The 24409-nt window shown below is 39.8% G+C and overlaps 11 protein-coding genes and 1 non-coding gene across 12 annotated transcripts; 4 read left to right on the forward strand and 8 right to left on the reverse strand.

Annotated features, from left to right (window-relative positions):
* Nucleotides 1–1383: 1383 nt before the first annotated feature.
* AWJ20_3958 (putative amidotransferase) lies at nt 1384–1674 on the reverse strand (the record flags this gene model as incomplete). The annotated part of the gene is made up of 1 exon (XM_018880999.1): nt 1384–1674. One exon carries the CDS (start codon nt 1672–1674, stop codon nt 1384–1386), a length of 291 nt encoding a protein of 96 aa, XP_018733634.1.
* A 168-nt stretch (nt 1675–1842) lies between these two features.
* AWJ20_3959 (amidotransferase (predicted)) lies at nt 1843–2178 on the reverse strand (the record flags this gene model as incomplete). Its single annotated transcript, XM_018881000.1, has 1 exon — nt 1843–2178. The coding sequence occupies one exon, from the start codon at nt 2176–2178 to the stop codon at nt 1843–1845; it is 336 nt and encodes a 111-aa protein (XP_018733635.1).
* A 724-nt stretch (nt 2179–2902) lies between these two features.
* Nucleotides 2903–4021, reverse strand: AWJ20_3960 (uncharacterized protein; the record flags this gene model as incomplete). The annotated part of the gene is made up of 1 exon (XM_018881002.1): nt 2903–4021. One exon carries the CDS (start codon nt 4019–4021, stop codon nt 2903–2905), a length of 1119 nt encoding a protein of 372 aa, XP_018733636.1.
* Nucleotides 4022–5274: 1253 nt separating this feature from the next.
* YKU70 (Yku70p) lies at nt 5275–6300 on the reverse strand (the record flags this gene model as incomplete). Its single annotated transcript, XM_018881003.1, has 1 exon — nt 5275–6300. One exon carries the CDS (start codon nt 6298–6300, stop codon nt 5275–5277), a length of 1026 nt encoding a protein of 341 aa, XP_018733637.1.
* Nucleotides 6301–6447: 147 nt separating this feature from the next.
* Nucleotides 6448–6702, reverse strand: AWJ20_3962 (ATP-dependent DNA helicase II subunit 1; the record flags this gene model as incomplete). The annotated part of the gene is made up of 1 exon (XM_018881004.1): nt 6448–6702. One exon carries the CDS (start codon nt 6700–6702, stop codon nt 6448–6450), a length of 255 nt encoding a protein of 84 aa, XP_018733638.1.
* A 1476-nt stretch (nt 6703–8178) lies between these two features.
* POL2 (DNA polymerase epsilon catalytic subunit) lies at nt 8179–14022 on the forward strand (the record flags this gene model as incomplete). The annotated part of the gene is made up of 1 exon (XM_018881005.1): nt 8179–14022. The coding sequence occupies one exon, from the start codon at nt 8179–8181 to the stop codon at nt 14020–14022; it is 5844 nt and encodes a 1947-aa protein (XP_018733639.1).
* Nucleotides 14023–14058: 36 nt separating this feature from the next.
* Nucleotides 14059–14352, reverse strand: RAD14 (Rad14p; the record flags this gene model as incomplete). The annotated part of the gene is made up of 1 exon (XM_018881006.1): nt 14059–14352. One exon carries the CDS (start codon nt 14350–14352, stop codon nt 14059–14061), a length of 294 nt encoding a protein of 97 aa, XP_018733640.1.
* Nucleotides 14353–16311: 1959 nt separating this feature from the next.
* On the forward strand, nt 16312–16962 carry ORC5 (origin recognition complex subunit 5; the record flags this gene model as incomplete). The annotated part of the gene is made up of 1 exon (XM_018881007.1): nt 16312–16962. One exon carries the CDS (start codon nt 16312–16314, stop codon nt 16960–16962), a length of 651 nt encoding a protein of 216 aa, XP_018733641.1.
* A 121-nt stretch (nt 16963–17083) lies between these two features.
* On the reverse strand, nt 17084–18844 carry VPS27 (ESCRT-0 subunit protein VPS27; the record flags this gene model as incomplete). Its single annotated transcript, XM_018881008.1, has 1 exon — nt 17084–18844. One exon carries the CDS (start codon nt 18842–18844, stop codon nt 17084–17086), a length of 1761 nt encoding a protein of 586 aa, XP_018733642.1.
* Nucleotides 18845–19388: 544 nt separating this feature from the next.
* IST1 (Ist1p) lies at nt 19389–20312 on the forward strand (the record flags this gene model as incomplete). The annotated part of the gene is made up of 2 exons (XM_018881009.1): nt 19389–19457; nt 19704–20312. The coding sequence occupies 2 exons, from the start codon at nt 19389–19391 to the stop codon at nt 20310–20312; spliced, it is 678 nt and encodes a 225-aa protein (XP_018733643.1).
* Nucleotides 20313–20438: 126 nt separating this feature from the next.
* TAM41 (Tam41p) lies at nt 20439–21350 on the reverse strand (the record flags this gene model as incomplete). The annotated part of the gene is made up of 1 exon (XM_018881010.1): nt 20439–21350. One exon carries the CDS (start codon nt 21348–21350, stop codon nt 20439–20441), a length of 912 nt encoding a protein of 303 aa, XP_018733644.1.
* Nucleotides 21351–22097: 747 nt separating this feature from the next.
* Nucleotides 22098–22186, forward strand: AWJ20_3969 (the record flags this gene model as incomplete). The annotated part of the gene is made up of 1 exon: nt 22098–22186. It is a non-coding gene; the product is annotated as a tRNA-Phe (tRNA).
* Nucleotides 22187–24409: the final 2223 nt, after the last annotated feature.

Raw genomic sequence — 24409 nt, forward strand, 5'->3', positions numbered from 1 at the left:
TACTTTGAGGTCTGAGTTCACCTTATCGAGAACGCCTTGACCAGGTATCAAGACGACAGTGTTTCTTTTTATTTAAAGTTTGACCACAAGTAGAGTTTGACTTCCGCTTCAAGTACCTGCTTACATGCCTTTGAGACCAGTTCTAAGACAATAATTATGTTCTTGTTTACTTAAATCACTCCAAATAAAATTTGGCTGGTTCAATACTAGTTGCTCCCCCAAATACCATATAACTCTTACGTGTAGGAGACGTGTACTATCTTATATATTATCATGAAGGTAGTACTATCTAGTGAAAGCTGTGTATGCAGTGCACGTCAACGTGAGGGCCACATATGTCAGGGGTAGATTAGCCGGTTAGATTACCTCTTGCATTTCCCTACTTTAGACTCTAAATTGACTGCACAAATTCCGATCAAGCATTTAGCGATCCCGTTTTGGCAATCTGTTAGACAGATATGGATAAACCGATGATTTAAAATGGAACGCTGCATGGTTCCTGTATGCATTTGGGCCATAAATGGTGGTTAGCTGTGGTAATAGCGCGTAAGCCGAAATTGTGAAAAAGAAATGATAAGTGAGATATCTTAACGCCTGATTTCTGGTAAAGGTACACTCTTATCATAGAAGATAGTGTACAACAGAGCTGGGATATCTATTTACTGTGACACCCTTGGAGCTACTACTGACGAGCCATGCTAGGCAATACCTATCAGATTGAGCCTACTTTACGTCATTTCATGGAATCTGTATTGCTTTCTGCCTGTATGGGGTAGCTACTGCGAAATCAATGATGCGATACGTTCCACATGACGTTCGTTTAGGCAGTGGTACTGAACATGAAACACGAACTGCTGTCTAGAAAGCAACTGTTCGACGATTTTTACTGCACCAACGTAACATGTTGTGATATATATTAGAGACATTCGCATGCTAGACCAATTTAGCAGTTGTACCTATTGGCTAGTCTATCTTGATCCTAATCAAGGGTCCTTTTTACAGCCACGGCGGTGTTATTTTATGTAGGCGCTTATAATACGGTATCCATACGTTTGTCTATACTTATCTCAGTAAAATTAAGTTAACGCCCCAATCTAATCAACTGCGTTCACCTGCCATCTCCATATTTCATATCTATTGTCAATAAAATCCTTGTAATATAGCAAGTGGGCGGATTTGATCTTGATGGATATGGTACTTGGGCAAATGAATACTCGTGTTTACTGCTATGTTTACCAACACAGCCGTTGCCGCATCATTGAGTTCGATTCGGTGTCTACATTCAACGAGAATGCGTTCGGTGGCTGTAATATTAATGATATAATAGTTTTGCTTATCGTAACTCATTTCTACATGTAATTGACATCAAACATGGCGTAGAGTCTATTCTAAACCTTCGGTTATGAACTTAACCATTACTTTAGCCAAACCAGGTCCGTCATTACGATCACCTGATCTGTTACGTGCATCGTTTGCGAGCTCAGGAGAGATCACACCAGTGTCAGCACGAACGTCTACAATTTTGTTAATGATATCTTCATTGAATTCGGGATGACCCTGTACCGTGAGAATTGAGTCCTTTCTATAAAATCCTTGATTATAACAAATGTCATTTGAGAACAACAACTCAGTATTGATGGGGAGGTCTGGTACAATATCCCTATGCATTTCCATAATATAAACGCTATCTTTGAAGTCGGGAAAAAGTTCTTTGCCACGAGCTGTGGGAGTAATAGGGGTGGAACTGATTTCCCAGCCCTTATTATTAACGATGACAGGGGTTCCAAGAGATCTGGCAATTATTTGATGGCCAAAGCAAATGCCTTCAGTAAAGGTTAGCAACTAACTATACGATGCAGGAAACCAGCTGTAGATTCTATACGTACCGACTACTTTTATTCCAGCATCAATAGCCTGCTTAGTAAAATTAACAAGCTTGATAATCCACTCATCATCACCAAATGCATTGTGCTTGGATCCAGTGATGAGGATAGCATCCACTCCATCTAGACTATTAGGATACTCTTGTTTCGTGACCACATCATAAGCTTTGATGACCGACTTTGGATCAAGCTTAGCATTAAGAAGAAGTCGCTTGAATATATCTCCATAGCTCCCATGTACCTCGGCAACCGAAGGCATTGGGGTGTCGGCCTCAAGGATAGCAATATGTGACATTATGACTTATGACTTTTCAAAAGATCGGTTTAAAATTTCAAAACAATATAGACCGATAAATTGAAGACAGTACCGGGTCTATTTATTGTTTAATTTAGAGCTGACTGCGCATCTTGGATAGATAAGATAGAGGGCGGTTCGGTGATAAGCGCGCGGCTTTCTAGCGACCCGAGTTATAAGTTGACTCGGGCCGGTCGACTTGATGACAAGAATAATACCGAAGGAACCGTTTTCTGAAAGATGCTGTTCGGTCATGTCACTAGCTTTGGCTATGTTCTATATTTATATGCTTAAGGGCGCTTTAAATAATTGATTTGCATCGCCTTGGGAAAAGTACGTGCATTTTCATAGCGTATATGACACTTGTTTGAAAACCATATTGTCTTAACATTAACCATGTGGTGTATCGCTGGTTTAAGCCCACATAAGACAATAAATGAATATCAATCAATCAACCATTAACCATGTGGAACTTATAAACAATAAGGTATATCTCAATAAATCACAATCATCTGTTATCAGCTTCTATTTTGTACAAATGTTTCGATTAGTCAAAACTTCCTGAAATTCTTATATAATATATTCCTCAAGCTTTTAGTACTTGAATACAGCTCAGTTCTAGAGAAACAAAACTTATCCCTTCTATTAACAGTAATGGATTCGGTTTAGTGGTGAATTAAACATACCAGTGGTACCTTAATCCACTCTGACATAAAAAAAAAACTTACAAATGGAGTTGACGATTTAATCTTAAACGAGAAGCGAGCAGAACAACTATCAAATAACCAAACGTACAAACATAGAATATGATAGCTGGATTGCGGGCAACCGTATAGGAGTAGAACGATAACCCTATACTGGAAAACATGAGTCCTGTGATTCCATCAAGAACACCCTTTGCGCCAAGGAACTCTCCTACTTGGTCGGCAGGGATGAGATTCAATAAACCAGACTGTACTGCAGGTTTAGAAAACACGCCAGTGGTAGATATGAAATAAGATATAGAGTATTCCAGGCCTTTGGTAGCAATCCCATATCCCATATAGCCCACACATTCAAAACAGTTACCTATAGCAATAATTACTTTCTGGCTGCGAGTAATGCAGTGCTCCTGCATTGCTATCTGTCCAGTAAGTTCTTCTTCATCTTCATCGTAATACTTTTGCAATAGTTTTATGAAGTGAGGTATCAACAATACTAACAATACAATCCTGTAAACGGCAGTTGCCGATTGAAGATAACCAATTTCAACTGCTGTCCAACCAAATTTCATCTCAGGGTACAGAATAGCAATGTTCGCTCTTCCGCTAATAATTATCTCAAATAATAAATCAATGGAGATCAAAATAAAGATATTTTTACTAGCAGGATTTGGCTGTGATGCTGCAATATTTTTGATGGTGTATAACGAGCGAAATATATTGAGCCGGTCTAATGCTAGAGATAGGGCTGACCCTTCTTCTCTCCTCGACATGGGCATTGATTTAGTATTGACAGAGAGTTGTCTTGATTCTGGCGTAAATTTCCACCAGACTAGAGCTGCAGCATCAAACAAACATGCCACTAGCGGCACTCCAATTAGTTTTCCATTCATACATCGTATGACATGACTACTTATCAGTGGTCCCAATGCTTTCCCAGTGAGTACACAGGCAGTAACATATCCCATAGCTGTTGCGCGATCTCGTGGTTTGATTGAATCAGTGACATATGAAGAGACCATGACAGCAGACAGCACCCCTGAGCCAAAAATTCCAGTTATTATATAACTTAAAACTATCCATTTGTAGTCGAAAATCTGCCAGAATTTCAATGTCATGCTCATAAATAACAATACCGTCATGTCACCTGCGATATAGAGGGCTAGAATTGGTTTCCGGCCAATTGAATCTGATAGCTTCGAGTACACAGGAAGCGAGTATAGTCCTACTAAGTTAGATTTACATTGTCGTCAAAATAAAAGCACTTTGAACTCACCAAGAATTCCGCCTACAATCGCACACAGAGCTGTGTATTGACTAACGATAGATTGAATCCGAGGCGCCTGACAACGGCTATCGCTATACTCGATTTCTATTTGGTATTCGCTCCGACACACAAGCGACACGATCCAATTAATCTTCACAGGGCCCAGCATAAAGCTGGCAATCGATATTAACGAATACAGAGGTAGAATGCTATAAATCTGACGGGTTAGTATGATGCCTATAGTGCATAGAGAGGTTGACAACATACCGAGGGACATTTTGTTACACCTTGGTCTTCGCAGCCTGAAGACTCCAAAAATTCCTCACTATCACTCCGGAGAAGAGAATCCGTCTCCACTCCGGTACTCATTTTCTTTCGTCTTGGGAACAGTGATCATGTGTATAAAGGGAAGCGGTGTGGTAATAAATAGTACGTGCATGTACAGATGCGAACTCCTGGAGGGTGTTAAGGTCATGCAGGGCGATCCAGACTGATAGACTAGTGTTATCTTTAAATATTGATATTCAATGGAAACTAAAGTTATTTAATAATTATATTTCATTACATCTAGAGAGCCTCAACATACATCTCGATAGCTGCAATGACATCTTTCTTTTGAGACTTGGGAGGAAGCGGAATGCTGTTATCCTTCACAAAGCCCTTTAATATCGGCAGAGTGTATTTATCTAATATGCCATTTTTTGATGCTTCAATAATATCTTCCTTGCCAGTCCCAAGTTCGCGTGCCTTCTTCGAAGGCGGGCCTGTACTAGTACTACCTCTACCACGCTTGGTTCCCACAGTAACATCCTCTTCACCTCCAAGACTATGGACCAGGGAGTCTGCTAGTTCGTTCCACTCTTTAATCATTTGTCCCACTCTCTGAAACTGTGTTAGATACCTATCAAAAGATGTACTCACTTGGCGATGTTGTAGCTTTAACTTACCTTGTTTATAGATTTGTACTTTGGAAGAGTGGTATCAGGGGGCGGGTCAGGCTTATTTTCTCCCAGAGCAATAGCCTGAAGCATGAGGGAGTGGTATTCAAGATCTCTGTTAACAAACAGCTCCGGGCGATATCCTGGCACTGTAATATCCTTGGCAATTTGAATAAACTTATCAACTAGTTCATTTGGGGCTATTGATTGTTAGTTTGTTGCGGTTGAAGCTATTGTAAATCCTCTCTGCCTTACCTTCGGTTATTGTTGACATGGGCCTAGCCCTTATATCGTCGGCATATGGAAGGATAACTAACTGAAATCCAGGCGGAGTCACCTGAACTGTCAATGAACCTTTTGTCTCCACTTCTTCATTCACTGGAAACAAAGCACACGGCTCCGGAATGGAGTTACTACGAATTATTGCCCAAGCTATAGCAACCTTTCCTTTCTGACGCATACACTGATAAAGTGAGTGGAAGGCTCGAATTGATCCAGTCAGTTTCGAGTCCGAGGGGTATACAAACATTGAGTGTCGTTTGTTATATTCAGGAGGAACAAAGCTAGGACTCTTAAAACCTATGATCCTGATCAAGGGCCTACCGAGATTCCGAATTTGGTTAACCTGTTCCGGTGTAAAATAAATATAACTATCACCAAATTCATATGCTCTGATGATCTCATCAGGAGAAACTGTATTGACAGACTCGTCATCTGTTATCTTGACCTCTGATTTGACGATCTGCTTCTCTTCTCCCTGCGTGTAGACATAACGATCTTTCACAAAGAGTTGCTTAGAAAAAGTCAAGTATCCCTTAACGCCTATCTCAATTCCTGGCGCCAACTCAATCCGATTAGTAAACAATGCCCGCTTAGGACTGCGCCGTGAGAGCAAGCTTGTCTTGAGCGTTAAGTCAGAGACTAAATAGCTGGAGGGCACCGGTTCCACATCAGCGTTCTCTTCGTCATCCATAGGTTTTGTAAAAGTAATACTATCCCAAAATTGCGACATGTCAAAGTTTGAGCCCTCACCCTTGCTATCACCATGACTCAGAAAGGCAGGTTCAATGATGACATTCTTATTAACGAGCTCCTCTGCATTAGTCTTGGCGGCAGTTCTCTGTTGACTGTTACCAAAACTTGGGTCTTCGTTATCCGTAACGATGAAGCACCGTCTTGAGGATTTGATGTTTGAGGCGTCATCAAACTGCTGCATTGCTAACTGAAAGACAGCCCCAAGAGATGGTGATGTTTCTGAAACTTTTAGCTCCTCATCTGGCTTAGGTGCATCTTGGGTGGCGTTAGTACTTAAAAGCTACTCATGTATTCCAACACAATCTATTTTCGTTAATTAAAAATCGTCTCAATGAAACTTACTTTCGATTATCCTTCGAACTCTTCGTAGTTGGCTTGCTGATGGGGCACCTAGTGGCATCAGAATATTGCACCAAGCAAATGCAGCATCAGATGTCTTCTTTGTCCCATAGAGAATAATACCTGATTTATCGCCAGGTGATACTATGAGTCGACTCTTTATTGCCTCATAGACTGCCTCTAGAGCCAAGACAACAGCAGATTTTGGTTCATCGAATGATTCATGGTGACGAAGCTCCAACATGGACTGAGAGACTTCAATTAGGTATAATGTGGAGTCGCGAAAACTTCGATAGTCCTGCCACGTTAGTATACATCACCACATCAATTATATTAAACTATGCTTACCTCTTCGTCTTCTGCAGCCTCTCCATCTGAATAATCGTTACTCCAATCGTCGCTCATGACCAAAAACCCCCAGCAATATAAGGACACTTGGATATCAGCCTGCAATTGTTTGTTTAATCTAATATAACCTTGCAGATGACGATCTTTTAGTGATACTTCTATAACGCGTATCAATCACCAGAGGTTTATGCACCTAAATTGAAACTAGCATTTTAGACGCGTTTCTTCAGATCAAGCATTACTTATTATACTACACTTAATATTCAACAGGAACTTTCAATTAAGATGAGTTCTAGAGGATCGAATACGAGGTTCTCTAGACCTGGCCAAAAAGAGAGGGCTCGCGGCTCGACTAATCCCACTGGTCTTAATGAGTCGGTCTTGACTGCCGAAGCGACATCAGTGAGTCGCAAATTCGAGGATGCCAAAGTAATAGATCAATTAGACAGCAAAATGGGATTTGATAGATATGAAGGAGGACCGAAGAAGATAGGATGGCTAGTGAACATGCACAGTGTGAGTACGACTCTATACTACTTGTGAACTTTTTCTGGAACTAACGAATTCTTAGACAACGATTCCATCAGATGATGTGATGAGTGGATTGGCTGGAGTAGATTACTATTTTCTAGATGAAGAAGGTGGCAACTTCAAAGCCACTGTTCAATTCGATCCATATTTTTTGGTCGCATATCAAGTAAGTAGTTACATTTAGCGATTGGGCCATAGTTCCAGATTATTAACGAAACTAGGTGGGCCATGAGATCGAGGTTGAAGAATTGCTTAAACGCAAACTAGATGGATACCTGAAACAAATGCATCGAATTGAAAAGGAGGATTTAAAAATGCCTAATCATCTGGTGGGTATTAAGCGGCAATTAATTAAGCTAGACTTCAACAACGTAACGGAGTTATTAGGGGCACGCAGGTTGATTATGCCAATAGTTGAAGAAAACAAGAAGAGACAAGGGACGGTAGACAGCTATGCTGAGGTATCCTTGTAAGTTTCATGAAATAGGAGACTTGTGAAAGCACTGAAATCAGGTAATTGCTTCGAAATTCTAACATTTTAGATCATCATTGGCTGAACAAGGCGAATGGGATGATAGTTTTCATACTGAGCAGTTCTCCATGCAGCGGGATGCGTCAGAATATATCATAGATGTACTAGAATATGACGTGCCATATCATGTCCGAGTGGCAATTGACGAAGGTAAGTAGGTGGAGCAAGTGTGCATAGCGGGTCACTTTGGTTGAGTGTACTAACACTTCAGATATCCGTGTGGGTCAGTGGTATGCAGTTGAGTCGATTCATGGACAGACCAAACTGACATATCTCCCTGAGAGAATTGCACGTGCTGATCCTGTAGTAATGGCATACGATATCGAGACAACGAAGGCTCCATTAAAGTTTCCAGATTCAGCAGTGGATAAGATCATGATGATTTCATATATGATTGACGGAGAGGGGTTTTTGATCACCAACAGAGAAATTGTATCTAAAGATATTGAAGATTTTGAATATACCCCCAAGCCTGAATACAAAGGTGTTTTCACAATCTTTAATGAAGAGACAGAGAAAGAACTGTTGGTTAGATTCTTTGATCATATCAAAGAAGAGAAACCTACAGTAATTGCGACATTCAATGGTGATTTTTTCGATTGGCCCTTTGTTGAAGCTCGAGCTGCTTTCCATGGGATCGACATGTATCAAGAAATAGGTTTTCAAAAGGACGCCGAAGAAGAGTACAAATCCACTCACTGTGTGCATATGGACTGCTTTAGATGGGTTAAACGTGATAGTTACCTGCCTCAAGGTAGTCAGGGTCTAAAAGCCGTTACCACAGCCAAGCTAGGATACAATCCAATAGAGGTTGATCCAGAAATGATGACTCCGTATGCTATTGAGCAGCCACAGGTCATGGCAGAATACTCTGTATCAGATGCTGTTGCCACCTATTACCTGTATATGAAATATGTGCACCCCTTCATTTTCTCCCTTTGCACTATTATTCCACTAAATCCAGATGAAGTGTTACGAAAGGGAACAGGTACTCTTTGCGAAATGTTACTGATGGTGCAGGCTTATAAGAATGGCATCTTGTTGCCCCACAAACACAAAGATCCGGCAGAAAGGTTTTACGATGGTCATTTGATTGAGAGTGAGACGTATGTGGGCGGTCACGTAGAGTCACTGGAAGCAGGAGTATTTCGAAGTGATATTCCTACAGATTTTAATATTGATACCACAGCTATCGATGAACTTCTCAAGGATTTGGACTCAGCTTTAAATTTCACGATTGAGGTGGAGGCCAAAAAAAAGGTCAGCGATATAACGAATTATGATGAAGTCAAGGCAGATGTTACTGCAGCTTTAATAAAGCTCAAAACAGATCCAAAAAGACATGAGAGGCCATCCATATATCATGTCGACGTCGCCTCCATGTATCCCAACATCATGACTACCAATCGATTACAACCAGATTCAATGATCTCAGAGGAAGACTGCGCGTCTTGTGACTTCAACCGACCGGGTAAGACATGTGATAGAAGACTCCCATGGGCATGGAGAGGAGAATTTTTTCCCACGAAAAAAGATGAATACCTCATGATAAGAAACTCTTTACAAAACGAGAGATTCCCAGGTCGATTCCCTGATTCTCCGAGTCGAGACTTCAAAGATTTGAGCTCAACTGAACAGGCTGCAGCAATAAAAAAGCGGATTACTGAGTACAGTAAGAAAGTATATCACAAAGTTAAGGTAACTGAAACTATTGAACGAGAAGCAATTATCTGCCAACGTGAAAATCCCTTCTATGTTAACACTGTCCGAGATTTTAGAGATAGGCGATATGAATTTAAAGGGTTACAAAAGGTCTGGAAACGTAAGGTCGATGATATTCCTGCTTCGGATGTTAGTGGCCGTGAGGAAGCTAAGAAGATGATAGTTTTATACGACTCTCTCCAATTGGCTCATAAAGTTATTCTTAATTCATTCTATGGATATGTCATGAGGAAAGGATCACGGTGGTATTCCATGGAGATGGCAGGGGTGACCTGCTTAACTGGTGCAACAATTATTCAAATGGCAAGGTCATTGGTTGAGAGAATAGGAAGGCCTCTTGAATTAGATACAGATGGTATTTGGTGTATATTACCAAAAACATTCCCTGAAGATTTCACATTTAATCTAACTGACGGTAAGAAGCTCCCTATCTCATATCCCTGCGTTATGTTGAACCATCTTGTCCATGCTAAATTTACGAATCATCAGTATCAAATACTAGAGGATTCCACTACTCTTCGCTATAAAACTATCAGCGACAACAGTATTTTTTTCGAAGTAGATGGTCCTTATAAGGCTATGATTCTTCCTACCTCGAAAGAAGAGGATAAGAATCTAAAGAAGAGATATGCTGTATTCAATCCAGATGGTTCGCTGGCTGAACTGAAAGGGTTTGAAGTGAAACGTCGTGGTGAGCTTAGACTTATTAAAGCATTTCAAAGCCAAGTATTTTCGGTTTTCTTAAAGGGAACAACATTAACTGAATGCTATGCCGAAGTAGGAAAGGTAGCAAATAGTTGGTTAGATATTTTGGACTCGAAAGGCAAGACTTTGGAAGAAGATGATCTGATAGACCTCATTTCTGAGAACAGAAGTATGTCAAAGACATTGCAAGAATATGAAGGGATGAAGTCTACGTCTATTTGTACCGCTAGACGTTTAGCTGAATTTTTGGGCTCTCAAATGGTAAAGGACAAAGGTTTGGCATGTAAATATATCATCTCTAAGAAACCTTTGGGAGCTGCCATCACTGACAGAGCGGTTCCAGTTGCTATTTTTTCTGCTGAGACTAGTGTTAAAAGCCATTACCTCAAAAAATGGCTAAAAGACCCTGGGTTGGATGACTATGACCCACGATCTATCCTGGACTGGGATTATTATCGGGAACGTCTTGCCTCCACCATCCAGAAAATGGTGACGATTCCAGCTGCTCTTCAACAAGTGTCTAACCCAGTTTCTCGAATCCAACATCCTGACTGGTTGCTTAAGAGAATTAGTACCAAAAACGACAAGTTGAAACAGAAGAAGCTGTCGTCTTTTTTCTCTACTGGCAGTAAACCTATGACCGATGCTTCGAATAAAGTGAATCAATTATCTGGATCAATTTTAAACAACGATCGCATCCATGACATTGAAGATTTAACCTTGGGTGACGCTCGAGTCACAACGGCAAAAATAGGAAAGGTAGCTATGAAAAGGAAAGGCAATAATTCTGAAGCACAGTCAGTGGCCCTGCAAGAGCAGTTTGTGTCCCTCTCTTTGGAAATGCCCTCACCAGAGGAAGATTACGGAGAGTGGCTCCGCTATCACAAAAAGAAATGGGCAATTCAGAAGCAGAGTCGTCAAAATCGTCAGCATCTTTTTGGAGATTCAAGTCGCAAGATTGGTGTGTCTGGATTGATTATGCAACAAACTGAAACAGCATACTCTAACTCATGGCAATTCCTCCAGTTCTGTCCCTCAGAAAAAGGTGGCGAGGCCCGTGCTTTTGTCTACATCAACGATAAGATCCAGACGATCAGAATTAATGTTGGCAGAAGACTATATGTTAACTTTCGTCGTGCAACTCCTTCTGTCTATGAACTTCCAAATTGTAAAGTTGAAAAGGTGAACCACACACTACCCAATGGACGCACGTCGGATCACTTGTATCGACTCCATATGAGTGAATCAGCATATGAAACTGAAATGGCAAAAGCTGATAGCGTTCTTAAGCATGCCAACATTGAGGGTATATATGAAAGCCAACTCGGTGCCGAAGATAGGTCTTTACTTGAATTGGGATGCACAACTATATTAGACAACTCTAAGCCTGGTCTCTTGGGTGCTGGTCTTGAAAAGGGATTTTCGTTAGAATGGTTGAAACCATACAATGAAGTTTACTTGCTGAATTCCAAATTGAACTATTTGTTCCTGTGTCATCTTGTATCTCATGAGCTTCAAGTATTTGCATTGGTTCCAAGTTGGTCGAGCCAAGCTTTTGTCTTCGTGTTAAGACCATCTAGGTCTGCTCAAGGTCTCCCTAATCTTAGCAAGTCGTATGAAGAATTCCTCAAGGAAAGTAATGTCTCGATGGATCCTGGCAGTCCAATCTTCAACTATCAAGATCAGCTGGTATTCGAAGAATCTTACTTTGATGATATTTCTAAGTTATATAAAAAGCTGGGACAGGCTATTACCAAGCTTCACAGTGAAAATGCGACCAAGGCGATATTGTGCATCCAGTCACCACAAGCCGGCCGGCTGAAGAAGTTACTGAGGCCCATAAACGATTTTCCCAACATTGAAATACGTTCATCAACAATGGCTATTCCTCAAATTGGCTGGCAGACTGCTGCTGCCAAACGGATTTGCAAGTCCTATCTCAGTCTGAGATCTTGGATTGGGCTTTATTGCAGACTCTCAAGATACTCCGATGTACCAATTGGAAATCTTAAAGGTGATGATATACGTTACTTGATCGATGTTATCTACGCTAGACGCTTGCAACAGTCTAATATAGTTCTTTGGTGGTCAAACAGTCCAATTCCGGATAATGGAGGCTCAGAAAAAGACAGCATTTTACCCCTCATCGACCCTGTGAGTCTGCCAACTGTGAACAATTCTGGCGTCTACTCGAAAATTTGTATAGATCTCCAAGTGAGGAACTTATCTGTCAATACCATATTGACTGCCGCGATTATTAATGAGGCAGAGGGGGCGGATCTTGCTGGGTCTATAGTTCAAGGAGACGGATCATCTAATTCTACACCTTTTGTTGAAAATGCCTTCTCCACGCCGGCTCTTGCTGTGCTAAGCAATCTCGTTAAAGAGTGGTGGAACCAAGCTCTGGCAAATGACGAGACAGCCGATGATATGGTGAACTGCTTCATCTCGTGGGTGTCTTCTTCGAATTCATTTCTGTATGACCAGACACTCTATTATCATGTCCAAAATTTATCAAAGAAAGCATTCATTCAGTTGGTTAGAGAGTTCCGAAAAGCCGGCTCACAACTTGTATTTGCAGATCAAAAGCGCTTTGTTCTCATGACTCCTAAGAAAATTCTTGAAAATACCTATTCCTATGCAAATTTTCTGATCAAGACAATCAGGTCGAAGCCTCTGTTTAATTTCCTGGATATATCCCTCACAGAGTATTGGGAAGTCCTAGTATGGATGGATGATGTAAACTTTTGTGGCAAATCCTGTAAAAGTCTTTCTGCCAGTGGGAAGGATACCGTTCAAACCTTTTTCAACTGGCACATTGGTAGATTCCTCCCACCACTTTTGCAAACAGAATTCGAGGAGTCGGTGTTGTCATTTATGGAGAAGTACTGTGATTATAGAGATCAGTTCCAGAAGAAACAACAAGAAACTCTTGGTGTACGCCAGACTCAAATATCCAGCACTGCTCTCCAACGGGTTAGTACGGATGAGGATAATAATGACAGCGAAATAGACAATCATTTTGCAAATGGCATTTTTGAAGCTATTAGGCCGCAGCTTGTAAAGCGTGTCAAGCAACTATTGAAAATATACTTGGATGGAAAGTCAAACCCAGACATAGCTGTTCAATTTGAATTTCCTGTTCTGGCAGGATCCCGCCTGCAATTGAGCAATCCAATCACACAGTTCGTGAAGTCCTTGTGTGCCGTATATGGTCTCTCCAAAGAGCTGAATTTGGAATCACGGACACTACGAAGAAATTTACTAAGTATTCTTGGTATCAAGGAGTTCACTGAGGAGGCAAGTTTCAAGAACCCCAGTGCCTCTTTGATAATTGATAGTGTGGTCTGTGAGAATTGCTACTTCGTTTGCAATCTTGATTTATGTCGCCAGGACGATCTTGTTCGAAAAGATACGGTAGGAAACACAGTATATTATAGCTGGGCTTGTGAAAACTGTGGTAAGGACTATAATAGAATTGTCTTGGAAGAAAGGCTTATTCAGAACATCCAAAAACTTGTTACTAGTTATCAAATCCAAGATCTTAAATGTGAAAAATGTAAAAAGATCAAATCGGATGAGCTAAGTGTGAGATGCGAGTGCTCAGGAAACTGGGTGGAAACAATTCCTTCGAGCCATGTGCTGAAGTCGATCGAAACATATGACAGAGTAGCACAGTTCTATGAGTTAAAATTTCTTCAAGACGTTACAAGCCACTTAATTTAAATATTTATTAATAAATAACACAAAGCAATATAGCATTCAAAAAACAATCTCTTCTGTTGTCATACCACATACCTTGCACCGCCTTGACACCATACCTTGCAGCCCATCCATAGGCGCAGACCATTCATGTTCATGTCTTTCGTCGGCATGCCTGGTGATAGCTTCTGCCCTAGTTTTCTTTCTCATATCTTTCAGTTTATCTAGAAATTTTTTCTCCTTTCTTTGCTTCTTTGCTGCTTCCCGCCTTTCATATTCCTTATCTAGCCCTTCAGGGCTTCCCCATTTTTTGAAAGCATATTCTTCTACTTGATACCGCAGATATAACATCATATTGGTATATGTATTTTTATGAGGGTTCGGTCGCTCCATATGTGGCAACAGCTCTTCATCACGGAGTTCAGCTGAGTAGTGTTAGGTCATCCATGACTATGGCTGGCCGCAAACAAAAACTTACGATCAGTTAGCAAGTAATCTTCTTTGCACTCGGTTTTTGTTAACAAGGAGTACTTCTCAGGATATTTTTTTGTACACTCTTTGCAAACTCGACATTTGAAAATATGGTACAATTTGAAGTCTAATACTGGACTCTGACATTCAAAACACTTCGGCGCATCAGGATCATCAAGAAATGTTGCTATTAGGTTAGCGAAAGAAGAACTAACATGAAATGACGCTTACTTACGGGCTTGGTTTAATTTTTGGTTTGCCTGCCATTCTTCTAAAGTTAATCCTGTACCCACCGATTCGTCCTCATCAGCAATGAATCCACCGTATGTGTCTTTCATCTTTGAAAAATCTATTTTTGTTAGAAAAGTTCACTTTGGATATTTTGACTGTCTTACCATATTCAACATAGTTTTTGAACTTCTTCACAGGTTGCAATGGCCCAATAGCCGAGCCATCTCTATGCTGCGATGATGTCCCTCCATTCGATGGCAAAGCCGACGATTCTAATGGTCTTTTAACTTTCTCTTTTCCTTTTTCTTTCAGACCATCTGTAGGAATAATGTTCGATCTTTGACTTGCTAGCCTCTCCTTTGTGGCTTTTAATCGATCTAGAGCTCTTTGTCGATTCTCGGCCTAATTAAATTGTTAGTTATTGTATCATTTCATTTACCAACGTTGTGCCTTCTTACCTTCAGCCGAGATGCTTCTGCCCCATCTCTTGATTCTCCTACTTTTCCAATCGTCATTTTCGCCTTATATCTACCATGACAACAGATATCACCCCAGATTGCCACTCAAATAAAATATTATCACGTGATACTTAGAATTCTCACGGAGTTCTGGCGAACCGATAGCGTTTTTCGAACTTCCTGAGTACCTTCGAGTTTTTGGACTGGATTTTGGTCCAGACTTTAGTAGTTCTATTGTATCAAAAAGGATTTTGTCTTGTCCAGTATCCGGCTCTGCATCGTAGTGCATACATGAAGATAGGAACTTCACCTACTATGCGCGAGAACCTCTTACCTCAACAACAATGTTAGACCCCATAGAACTGGCTCGACTGAAGGGGACTGTTCCCTGTAGAGAACAGCAAATAGACCTGTTAAATTCCCTTATATCAGAAGTATGTAATCGTCCGATTGCGTTACCTAAATATACTAACGTTGAAAGTGTAGCGACGAGAATCCCAACGCAATACTAATACATGGACCAACATCGACCGGCAAAACTATTCTCATTAGAAAATTCTTGGAAGCGTCAAAGCTCAAATTCTCTTGGGTGTCATGCGATCAATGTTCAACCACTAGAATTCTTTTACAAAGAGCAATTAGGTCCATAAAGGCTGATAGTGGAAAACAAGATGCCAGTAGCCTAGTCACAACTGGAACGTCCACTAGCTTCGATGTGGTGGCTGAAAATTTCAGCGCTTTCTATGCCACTTTATCCGCTTTTTTTGATAAGACGAACTACCATGATACTCCTCATTTCCTGGTTTTAGACAGAATCGATAAGCTACCGGACGACCCCTCTGATTTGTACAGTTGCTTCTCGCGATTGTCCGAATTATCAGGTATCTGTAACTTGACAACCATTTTTGTTATCAACTCTTTGGAGCCAAGAGCTTTGATTACAACATCAGTCCCTCATATTCGATTCAAAAAGTACTCGAAGAGTGAGACTCTTAAGATTCTGAGTGCTAAGCGAGGCTGCCATTTACCTGAAGACGTACTTAGTTCAAATGCTGATACCGCTCAAAGGGAGGACGCTTTATTTTGGTCCCAGTATTGTAGTCTAGTGTATGACACGTTAGGAGATTATACAGGATCAGATATACGACTGTTAATGGACACCTTGGTCAAGATGTGGCCGGTTTTTGTAGATCCTATACTGAAAGGAAAGTACAAGATTTCAGAATTTGTTCGGATTTATAAAGAGAATATTTATTTGTTTACAGGGGATGCCGTAGTTGCCGATAGGCTCGTGGATCTTGAGGCTGAAGATCTCATCGCAATGGTTAAGACTAGAAGGGAGATTGCCACCCAGGCAAAAGCATACGAACTCCCTATACAATCGAAATACGTTTTATGTGCCGCATATTTGGCTTCTTACAACCCTCCTCGATACGATGTAAGATTTTTTTCGAAAGCTAAGGATGCAAGAGCTAAGAGAAGAGATACAGGCAGAAGAAAGTCACTGAAAATCAACCCCAGATCTCTTGCAGCTCCAGCCTTCGATTTGGAACGTATGCTTGCCATCTTACACTCTATAATTCCGACAGATGAAGAAGAAAAAAATGTGAGAGCTGGGTCACATATTGATATAGGAGTCCAAATCGCAACGTTGACCACGCTTAAATTAATCATCAGGACATCTAACTCTGATCCTCTCGACTCGAGAACTAGATGGAAAGTCAACGCAAGCTGGACATTAGTAAAGCGATTGGCAGACGACATCAACTTTCCTATTGAGGAATTCCTACTTGAGAGTGAATAAGTGTATTCTGTACTATAAAAATCTATTGAAATACGTTCTCAGTTTAGCTAGAATAGAAAAGGAAGTCATCGCTTGAAATGCATGTTGACGGAAAAAACTTTGATGATATATATACGTTGTATTATAGTTCGATTAGAATAGGTTCTTCCTCTTCCTTGGTTCCAGGTTTTGAATAATTAGGCTCAGAACTTTGATTATCGGGGTCTTGAATTGATTGATTCTGTGAAATGTTTCCCCGTTCATCAAGTGCAGGATAAAATCCCTGATAACCAGCATTCCCTTCAGGAAGCGGAGGCTCACTTGGAAGTGGGCCATCATGCTGCTGTTGATAATAGGTCTCGGTATTCACGCCATAATGCGGGTCACTATCCTGCACAGGCGGGTAATATGGAGAGTTACCTTCTGGATAAGTCACTGGCCCACTACCAGTCTGGTATTGATGGTACTGCCCACCAGGCATTTGAGAAGATACCACCGAGCTCGTGTACTGATTCCCCTCGTCCATATGCCCATACTTCTTCATACTGTAGGAGAATCTATCCTCCAAAAGCTTATCGTAGTATCTCACAATAGCTGTCAGCTTACCATGTAAATCCTCTAACTGGTCGCACTTTTCAACAGTACGTCGTAGGTCCTTCGAGAGTTTGGGCCGTAGAGACAGAACATTGTTATGGAGCAATTCCAATTTGGTATCTCTAATAGCAAAGGCTGACGGATTTCGCTGCAAACTCTCAACAATTTGAACATATCTATGAATGATTTCCGCATCAACCGACGTGAATTCATCATCAACTATTGATAAGACAGTATTCTCAACAGATTTTGGTTCAACATCAGCAATTGATACTGAAGGTGGTGCAAGTTGATAAAGATTGTTGCTCGGATTTGTCGTATCAGTACCACTAGGAATAGCTTTACCTTCATTTTCCATATCTCGAAGACTCGCGGCAATCGCAGCCTTCATATCTTCATCATCGTCATCATTCTGCACTAGATGATTGGTAGGAGCTCGGTTCGGACTTGGTTTTGTGAGGCCAGGATTCTGAGATTCTTCCAAACTCAGTTTTAAAGCTCTTTGCAAGTCTGAATCATTATCATCATCAACCGAGGATAGGTCTCGATTATTACTCGTGGTATGAGAACGCACTTGGTCATTTGAGTTGTGGACCCTGCTAGATGGCCCTCCACTACTACTACCCCGCAATTTATTGAAACAGCTGTCACAAACTCTGACCGGCTGATTTATTCCATAATGAGGCAATGTTGTGTAATTGTTACAGTGCTTTTGAATATAAACACCGCCGCAATTTCTGCAATGATGCTTTCGATTAACAAATGAAAATGGTGTATTGCATTCCATACATTCATCGGCATCAACCCATTCTGGAGGGGCAGATGAATCAATAAATGATGAGCTAATTTTAGCCCCAGATGGAAAATGAAAACCATCCTTCTTAAGCTTCTCATACACTTTGTTGACGTAAACAAGCTGTATTTGTCCTTCGAACGCATTCGCCCAGTTTTGCAAATATTCCAACATTAACTCCTTGACATCTCTATTGACCAGTCCTGAAGAGGGCTGTAATACTGAAACAAAAGAGTCCATGAATTCACGAGATGCAATCTCCGTTAAAAAGTGGCTTCCTCCGTTCTTTATACATATATCAATCAAATGAAGTGTGAGAAGTTGAACATTTGGATTCTTGTGATTGAGACGCTTCTTTAATGATCTCATTGCATCTTTTGGAGGCACAGTTTTAGAACGAATTAGATCACAAATTTCTAGATTCAAAGCGAGATCCTGTTCTCCGGATGGCAGTGACTCTGAAGTGGCTTTTTCGATACGTTCATCGATCGAGACAACACTTGAGAACCACGACATTGTTTAGATAACTAGCTTTCTAATGGTACTACCCTGAAAGATAGAAGCAAAAGAAAGTGTCCGAATCCTAGGAGTGATGGTGATGGTGTGCTACAGCTGTAATAACTAACATGCATGTAACTGGGAAGGGGTTCCTTATCAATTTCCCCGCCACATTGATAAGCAGTTAGCAGCATACGGGTCCTTCTCGACCAAATCCGGAGTAATTAATTGAATTGTTGAGTTTTAATGGAACATCTCAGAATGTTTAACATCTATCGTTAATATTCTGTATAAAACTAACAAAGATATAAGTTAAACAACTATTCGTCTCGGTGAGAAAGCCACAGATTCAGCATATCTAGTCACGTGACACTTTCGACATGACATTCTATGTTCTATGCGACCTCCTATATGGATTATCAGGCAGCTATTAATTTGAGTTCAAGATGGCTCCTGTAAACCCGTTCACTGTAAGATTGATATTGAGGCTCCCATGTTAATTTTAGTAACAAGTTTAAACTAACGAAGTAATATTAAGTCGAGGCTTAGGGCCTTGTTAAAGATGGCCGTTAATAGGCTGCGGTTGATTGAGCAAAAAGAGACGGCTTTGGCCAAACAAGCCAGACGGGAGGTATGTTTGAATTCTTATTTGTAGACATGTCAAGGGGGCGGTACTAACTGCTCAGATGGCACAGCTTTTGGAAAGTGGTAAGGAACAAAGCGCAAGGATCAGGGTTGAAAATATCATTCGCCAGGATATAGATGTCGAACTCCTGGAAATATTAGAGCTTTATTGTGAACTCCTGTTGGCCCGTATCGGTCTATTGGACCAGAAGTAAGTATATTATATGTTACTGTACTATTTTTAAACTAACAGTCTAGGGATTGTGATCCCGGTCTCGAAGAGGCTGTTAAGACGATAATTTATTCAGCGCAGAGGACTGAAGTCAAGGAGCTGCACCAAATCCGTGAAATTTTTGTTCATAAATTTGGTAAAGACTTTGCTCAAGATTCGATAGATAATTTGTCGAACTCAATTCCAGAAAAGGTTACGAAGAGACTGTCTACGGTGCCTCCTAGCGAGGAGCTGGTGACTTTATATCTAGCGGAAATTGCCCGAGCATATCATGTGCCTTTTAGTGGTTTGCAACTTGAAGGAGAGGATATTACAGAACACGACGAGTCAGGGGACGAAGGACCTCCATCTGGAAGAGTACCTGAAGAGGCATTGAGTACCGGAGGAAGTCAGACGGCTAGAGTTAAAGTCCGACGGCTCTCTCAAGTTGACAAATTGCCCAATCCCAGTGCTCCAAAATCTCCTGTGTCTGTCAGCACACCTGCACCAACGACCGACAATCCTCATCCTGTTTTAAGGGTATCTACATCTGGAGCATCCCAGAAGGGGGCGAATGGGAAAGCGAACTCAGCAGATGAACAAGAACTTGATGCTTTACGAAATAGGTTCGAAGCTTTAAGACGTAGATGAAAATATAATATATTTGTCCTGATTAAAACGCGAGCAAGTAAAGGCACGCAATATCTATGTAGTAAATGTTTTTTAACGATGTTTTTATACATATCTACGGATATTCATCTAATATTGTCCATATAGCTATTTAATTATGGCTTGCTTGCCTAGTCTATACTTGGAAATCTTTTCATATGAATATTTCATGCTTTTCACCAGTCCAGCAGTTAACAAGCCTTTCGCACTCTGCGTCAAACTTGGCCAAGATACTGTATAACGAATGGCTCGCGCTACCTCAAGTGATAAATCTTTATCATCCGCAATTTGGCGATCAAAGTCTGTACTGACGCTTTTCACACTAGGGTCATTTTTATTGACAGAATTACTTTTGCTTGCCATTGCTAGTTCTGGTGAGTTCAATTTTGACGCATATCTGGCGTAAATTTTAGATCTGAATTCACTTGGCAATCTAAACACCATATTTCCTCTCTTCAATGGGCTCATGTCTTGGATCAGATTGACAGCTTCAACTTTTTGATTACCATCGGAAACCACTTGGGACTCGCCCGACGAAATTGACAAATTTGGAAGATCGTCCATCAACGGAGAATATAGTTTTCTGAAGTTCAAGAACTGGTTGCTCACAATGTTGTGCACCTTATTTGGGTTTTCGCCAAACTGCATTCGCGGGTCTCCCATATAAGATATCCCTGCAATCATTTTATACAATTCAAATTCATTGAACTTCTCTGGGAGTAGTAACAAAGAAGTGCGTAATACGCTAATCAAGTTGGCTTGATTAACAAATCTTACTTTCGGCTCATCCCTTAAAATCTTAACAGGCTTGTGTAACCTTCCGGCAAGATAAAGAGTTTCCCAACCTTGTAGATCACTTAAAAGCGTATCGATATTCACAACTCCGTACTTAATTTTCAGGCCATTCAATTCGACGAATGGATTAAAATATACACCAGAACCAACATAATCTTGTAAAGCGCTCACTGCTCCGGAGCCAAGAAACCTCAATGAGGAATAATGCTCAGGATACTGTTTCATATTCAATGAGTGCCAATGCTGGGAGTGACTAACACCAAATATCAAATCAACTTGCGGAGCCGATCCAGAGACATTAGAGGAGCTACCTTGGCTGAAAACACCACTGCCATAAGCGAAAGCGTATCGGATAGGCGCCTTAAACTTCCATAACGTATCTCGCAATTGCCTTCTTACCTTGTCATCAATAGCAATATGTTGGTTATAGCCAAATTCTTGAGGAAGATCTGAAAATTTGGAAATGCTTTGGTAAGATGAGATGTTGCTATCAAGATAATGATAGAATCTTGATCTCGTTTCAGACTTCGAGGTACGTTGGGAGTCTTCGTAACCTCCACCACTTCCCTCCTCGTTGCTCTCCCCATTGACATCTTCTGTCACATTTTTTCCCTCCCTCAAAGTTGAGCTGTGACGAATTATATCTATGCGCGACGTCAGAACTGGGGAACGAACCACTGTTGCAATTGGATTTGTCGCACGCGCTACTCTACTCAACTGAAGAGTACCACCATTCTATAATGGTTAGGACCTATACAACTAACTGAGAGCATAAAAAACTTACATGGAACATAGTATCAGCATACAATAATGGCTTCTGGACGAATATCGAATGAGAGGAATAGGATAGGCATTAGATGCGAGTATCCGAGTTGGCCAGTTTTACAGCATTCATATGCCATAAAGATCAAAACTATTGAGAGTTATGCACAAAATGCTTTTCAAGCTATGGAGAACCCTCTATTAAAAAGAGCGGATTTAGCTCAGTTGGGAGAGCGCCAGACTGAAGTAAACTTTAGTTTGATATCTGGAGGTCCTGCGTTCGATCCGCAGAATTCGCATTTTTTTAATTGATTTTTTTCTTCATTATTTTTGTCACAAGGGCTTCAACTCCAATAGATTAAATATTGTAAACTGATTAGCCCATCTTTTAACATCAACAAAAAAAAAGTTGGAGTAACCGAACGAACAGGGGAGCCAGCCTTGTATCTAATATTGAATATGATCGGCCGATATCTAAGGTTTATTCCTGGTTTATTCCTATCCTAAACCAGTATGCGATAACGACCGAGGAGCATCCATTGTGAAGATGTAGACCAGTAATCACCGTGTGAGTGCCAACTACCCAATAATCTAGATCAGGATAAACAAATAGCTCTGTATAAAATTTACTGGAGATTGCCGACCAACTTAGATTTCTCTCTCAAGTCCTAAACTAAATATTCAGCATAATGTCCTATCAAAAAATGTCTTGATGATCAATATCAGCAACAATCTCAGTTGTAACTGAATTATATTAGTGTATAAAACCAAGTCAGAAAAATTGAGCCACCTTGTTTACTATATATATATATATATATATACTCAATGTTTAGTAGCTGTTCAGCTAAACATCTATTCACCATTTTATAGCAATTTAAAAATAATCCTATTTTATATCAGCATATTTTCTGATTTTTCGTTCATTCTGGGGTTATAATTAAATATTATGTTGTTATATGTGGGAATATGCCTATTAAAATTAATAACGACTAATCTGAGACATATTCTTTTAGAAAAAAATATAATAATATACAGTAAATGAATTACGAATTTCTTATAAAAACAAGTTTTACAATGAATTTCGCTCTTCAACTAAGCTTATAACACTCTTATTGCATTCTTCCAACTTTGGTACACCTCTTGATCACAGTTAGTTTCATTTCATTTTATATCCTTTGCATTTATCTTTTAGATATAATATAGTCAAGTCTGTCGGTTATTTTTATTACTACGATCCATCATTATATTATTTTTTCTATTCATTCACCTATTAAAAGTTTTCATTACAGATTTATCGGTATTTTAATCTCTTAACAAATGAACTCACTATATACTTTTATTCAGGATAGATGACATATCAGCACAATGATTACTTTCTCAGCTATGACGATCAGGAATATTGTACAGACCATAACAATTTCATTTTACATGGAATTACTGTATCCTTACTGCTATTCAAAATTTTTCACTGAGATTTCTCTGGCTATATATAAAATTACTACCATATACAGAAACTGAATTAAGGCAGCCCATGTAAAAATAACGATCATTTACAACAGCACATTTAATTCGTATAGCGGTTTATTTTGTTATTCGTCTATAGAAAAATATGGGAACTAGGAACAATAGCTGCATAGAGAAATTAGATATTGCTATTTTTATTTCAGTTAGAATAAATAATATATATGCAAATCAAAATACATGTGAGCTAAATAAACAAAAAATGAAAATGGTTAGATATATCTTCAACTTGTAGAAAGAATTGCACTTATCTATTATTATGTCCATGACGACACCAAAGAAAAATATCAACTGAAGAGGGCCTCATAAGTAAATATATACTAATAATGAAAGCTCTGTTCTTTTGTATAAAATTAATTACACTGTGATATGGCTCCTTCAAATTTACATAATGGTAGACGGATTTTTATTCAACATATTAAAAATTAGCGGAATCAGCGTTCGCTTAGAACTGCGACAAGGAAACCGTCATCAAGAAAGATTAATAGATAGAAGTCCATATACTCTACTATAGCTAGGGAATACTTTATTTAGAGAATATAAAACATTTCATAAAATTTATAAGTACAAATCTATATATATATTTAGACCAAAGATAAATTAAATAATAGAAAAACTCATCAGATTAATACATTAATTTAATAAAAATAATCTTTTTTACTTTTGTGAAATATAGATCGGGTCTCTTTTCTTTACTATATAAAAAGAAGAAATATATTCTCGTAAGAATTTATATCTCGGATTCCCTTTTAAAATATTGTATCGCATTAAAAACTTGTGTATCTCTTGGCGGTGAGAAAAACTCGTATATTGAAATAGCTTAATAAAATTATAAGAGTAATTAATTGCTTTGTGAATCAAAGATTATTTGGTGAATGATAATATACCATAAGCACAGCTGCTGAACGTTCTTTCATTACCCTCAGAAACAAGGGATGGTTAAAAATGTGGAGGATCTTTAAAGTGGCCCAAATTATTTTTTAAGAGTGCTAAAGGTTTAG

This window comes from Sugiyamaella lignohabitans, chromosome C (assembly GCF_001640025.1).
Source record: "Sugiyamaella lignohabitans strain CBS 10342 chromosome C, complete sequence".
Classification (NCBI taxonomy): Eukaryota; Fungi; Ascomycota; class Dipodascomycetes; order Dipodascales; family Trichomonascaceae; genus Sugiyamaella; species Sugiyamaella lignohabitans.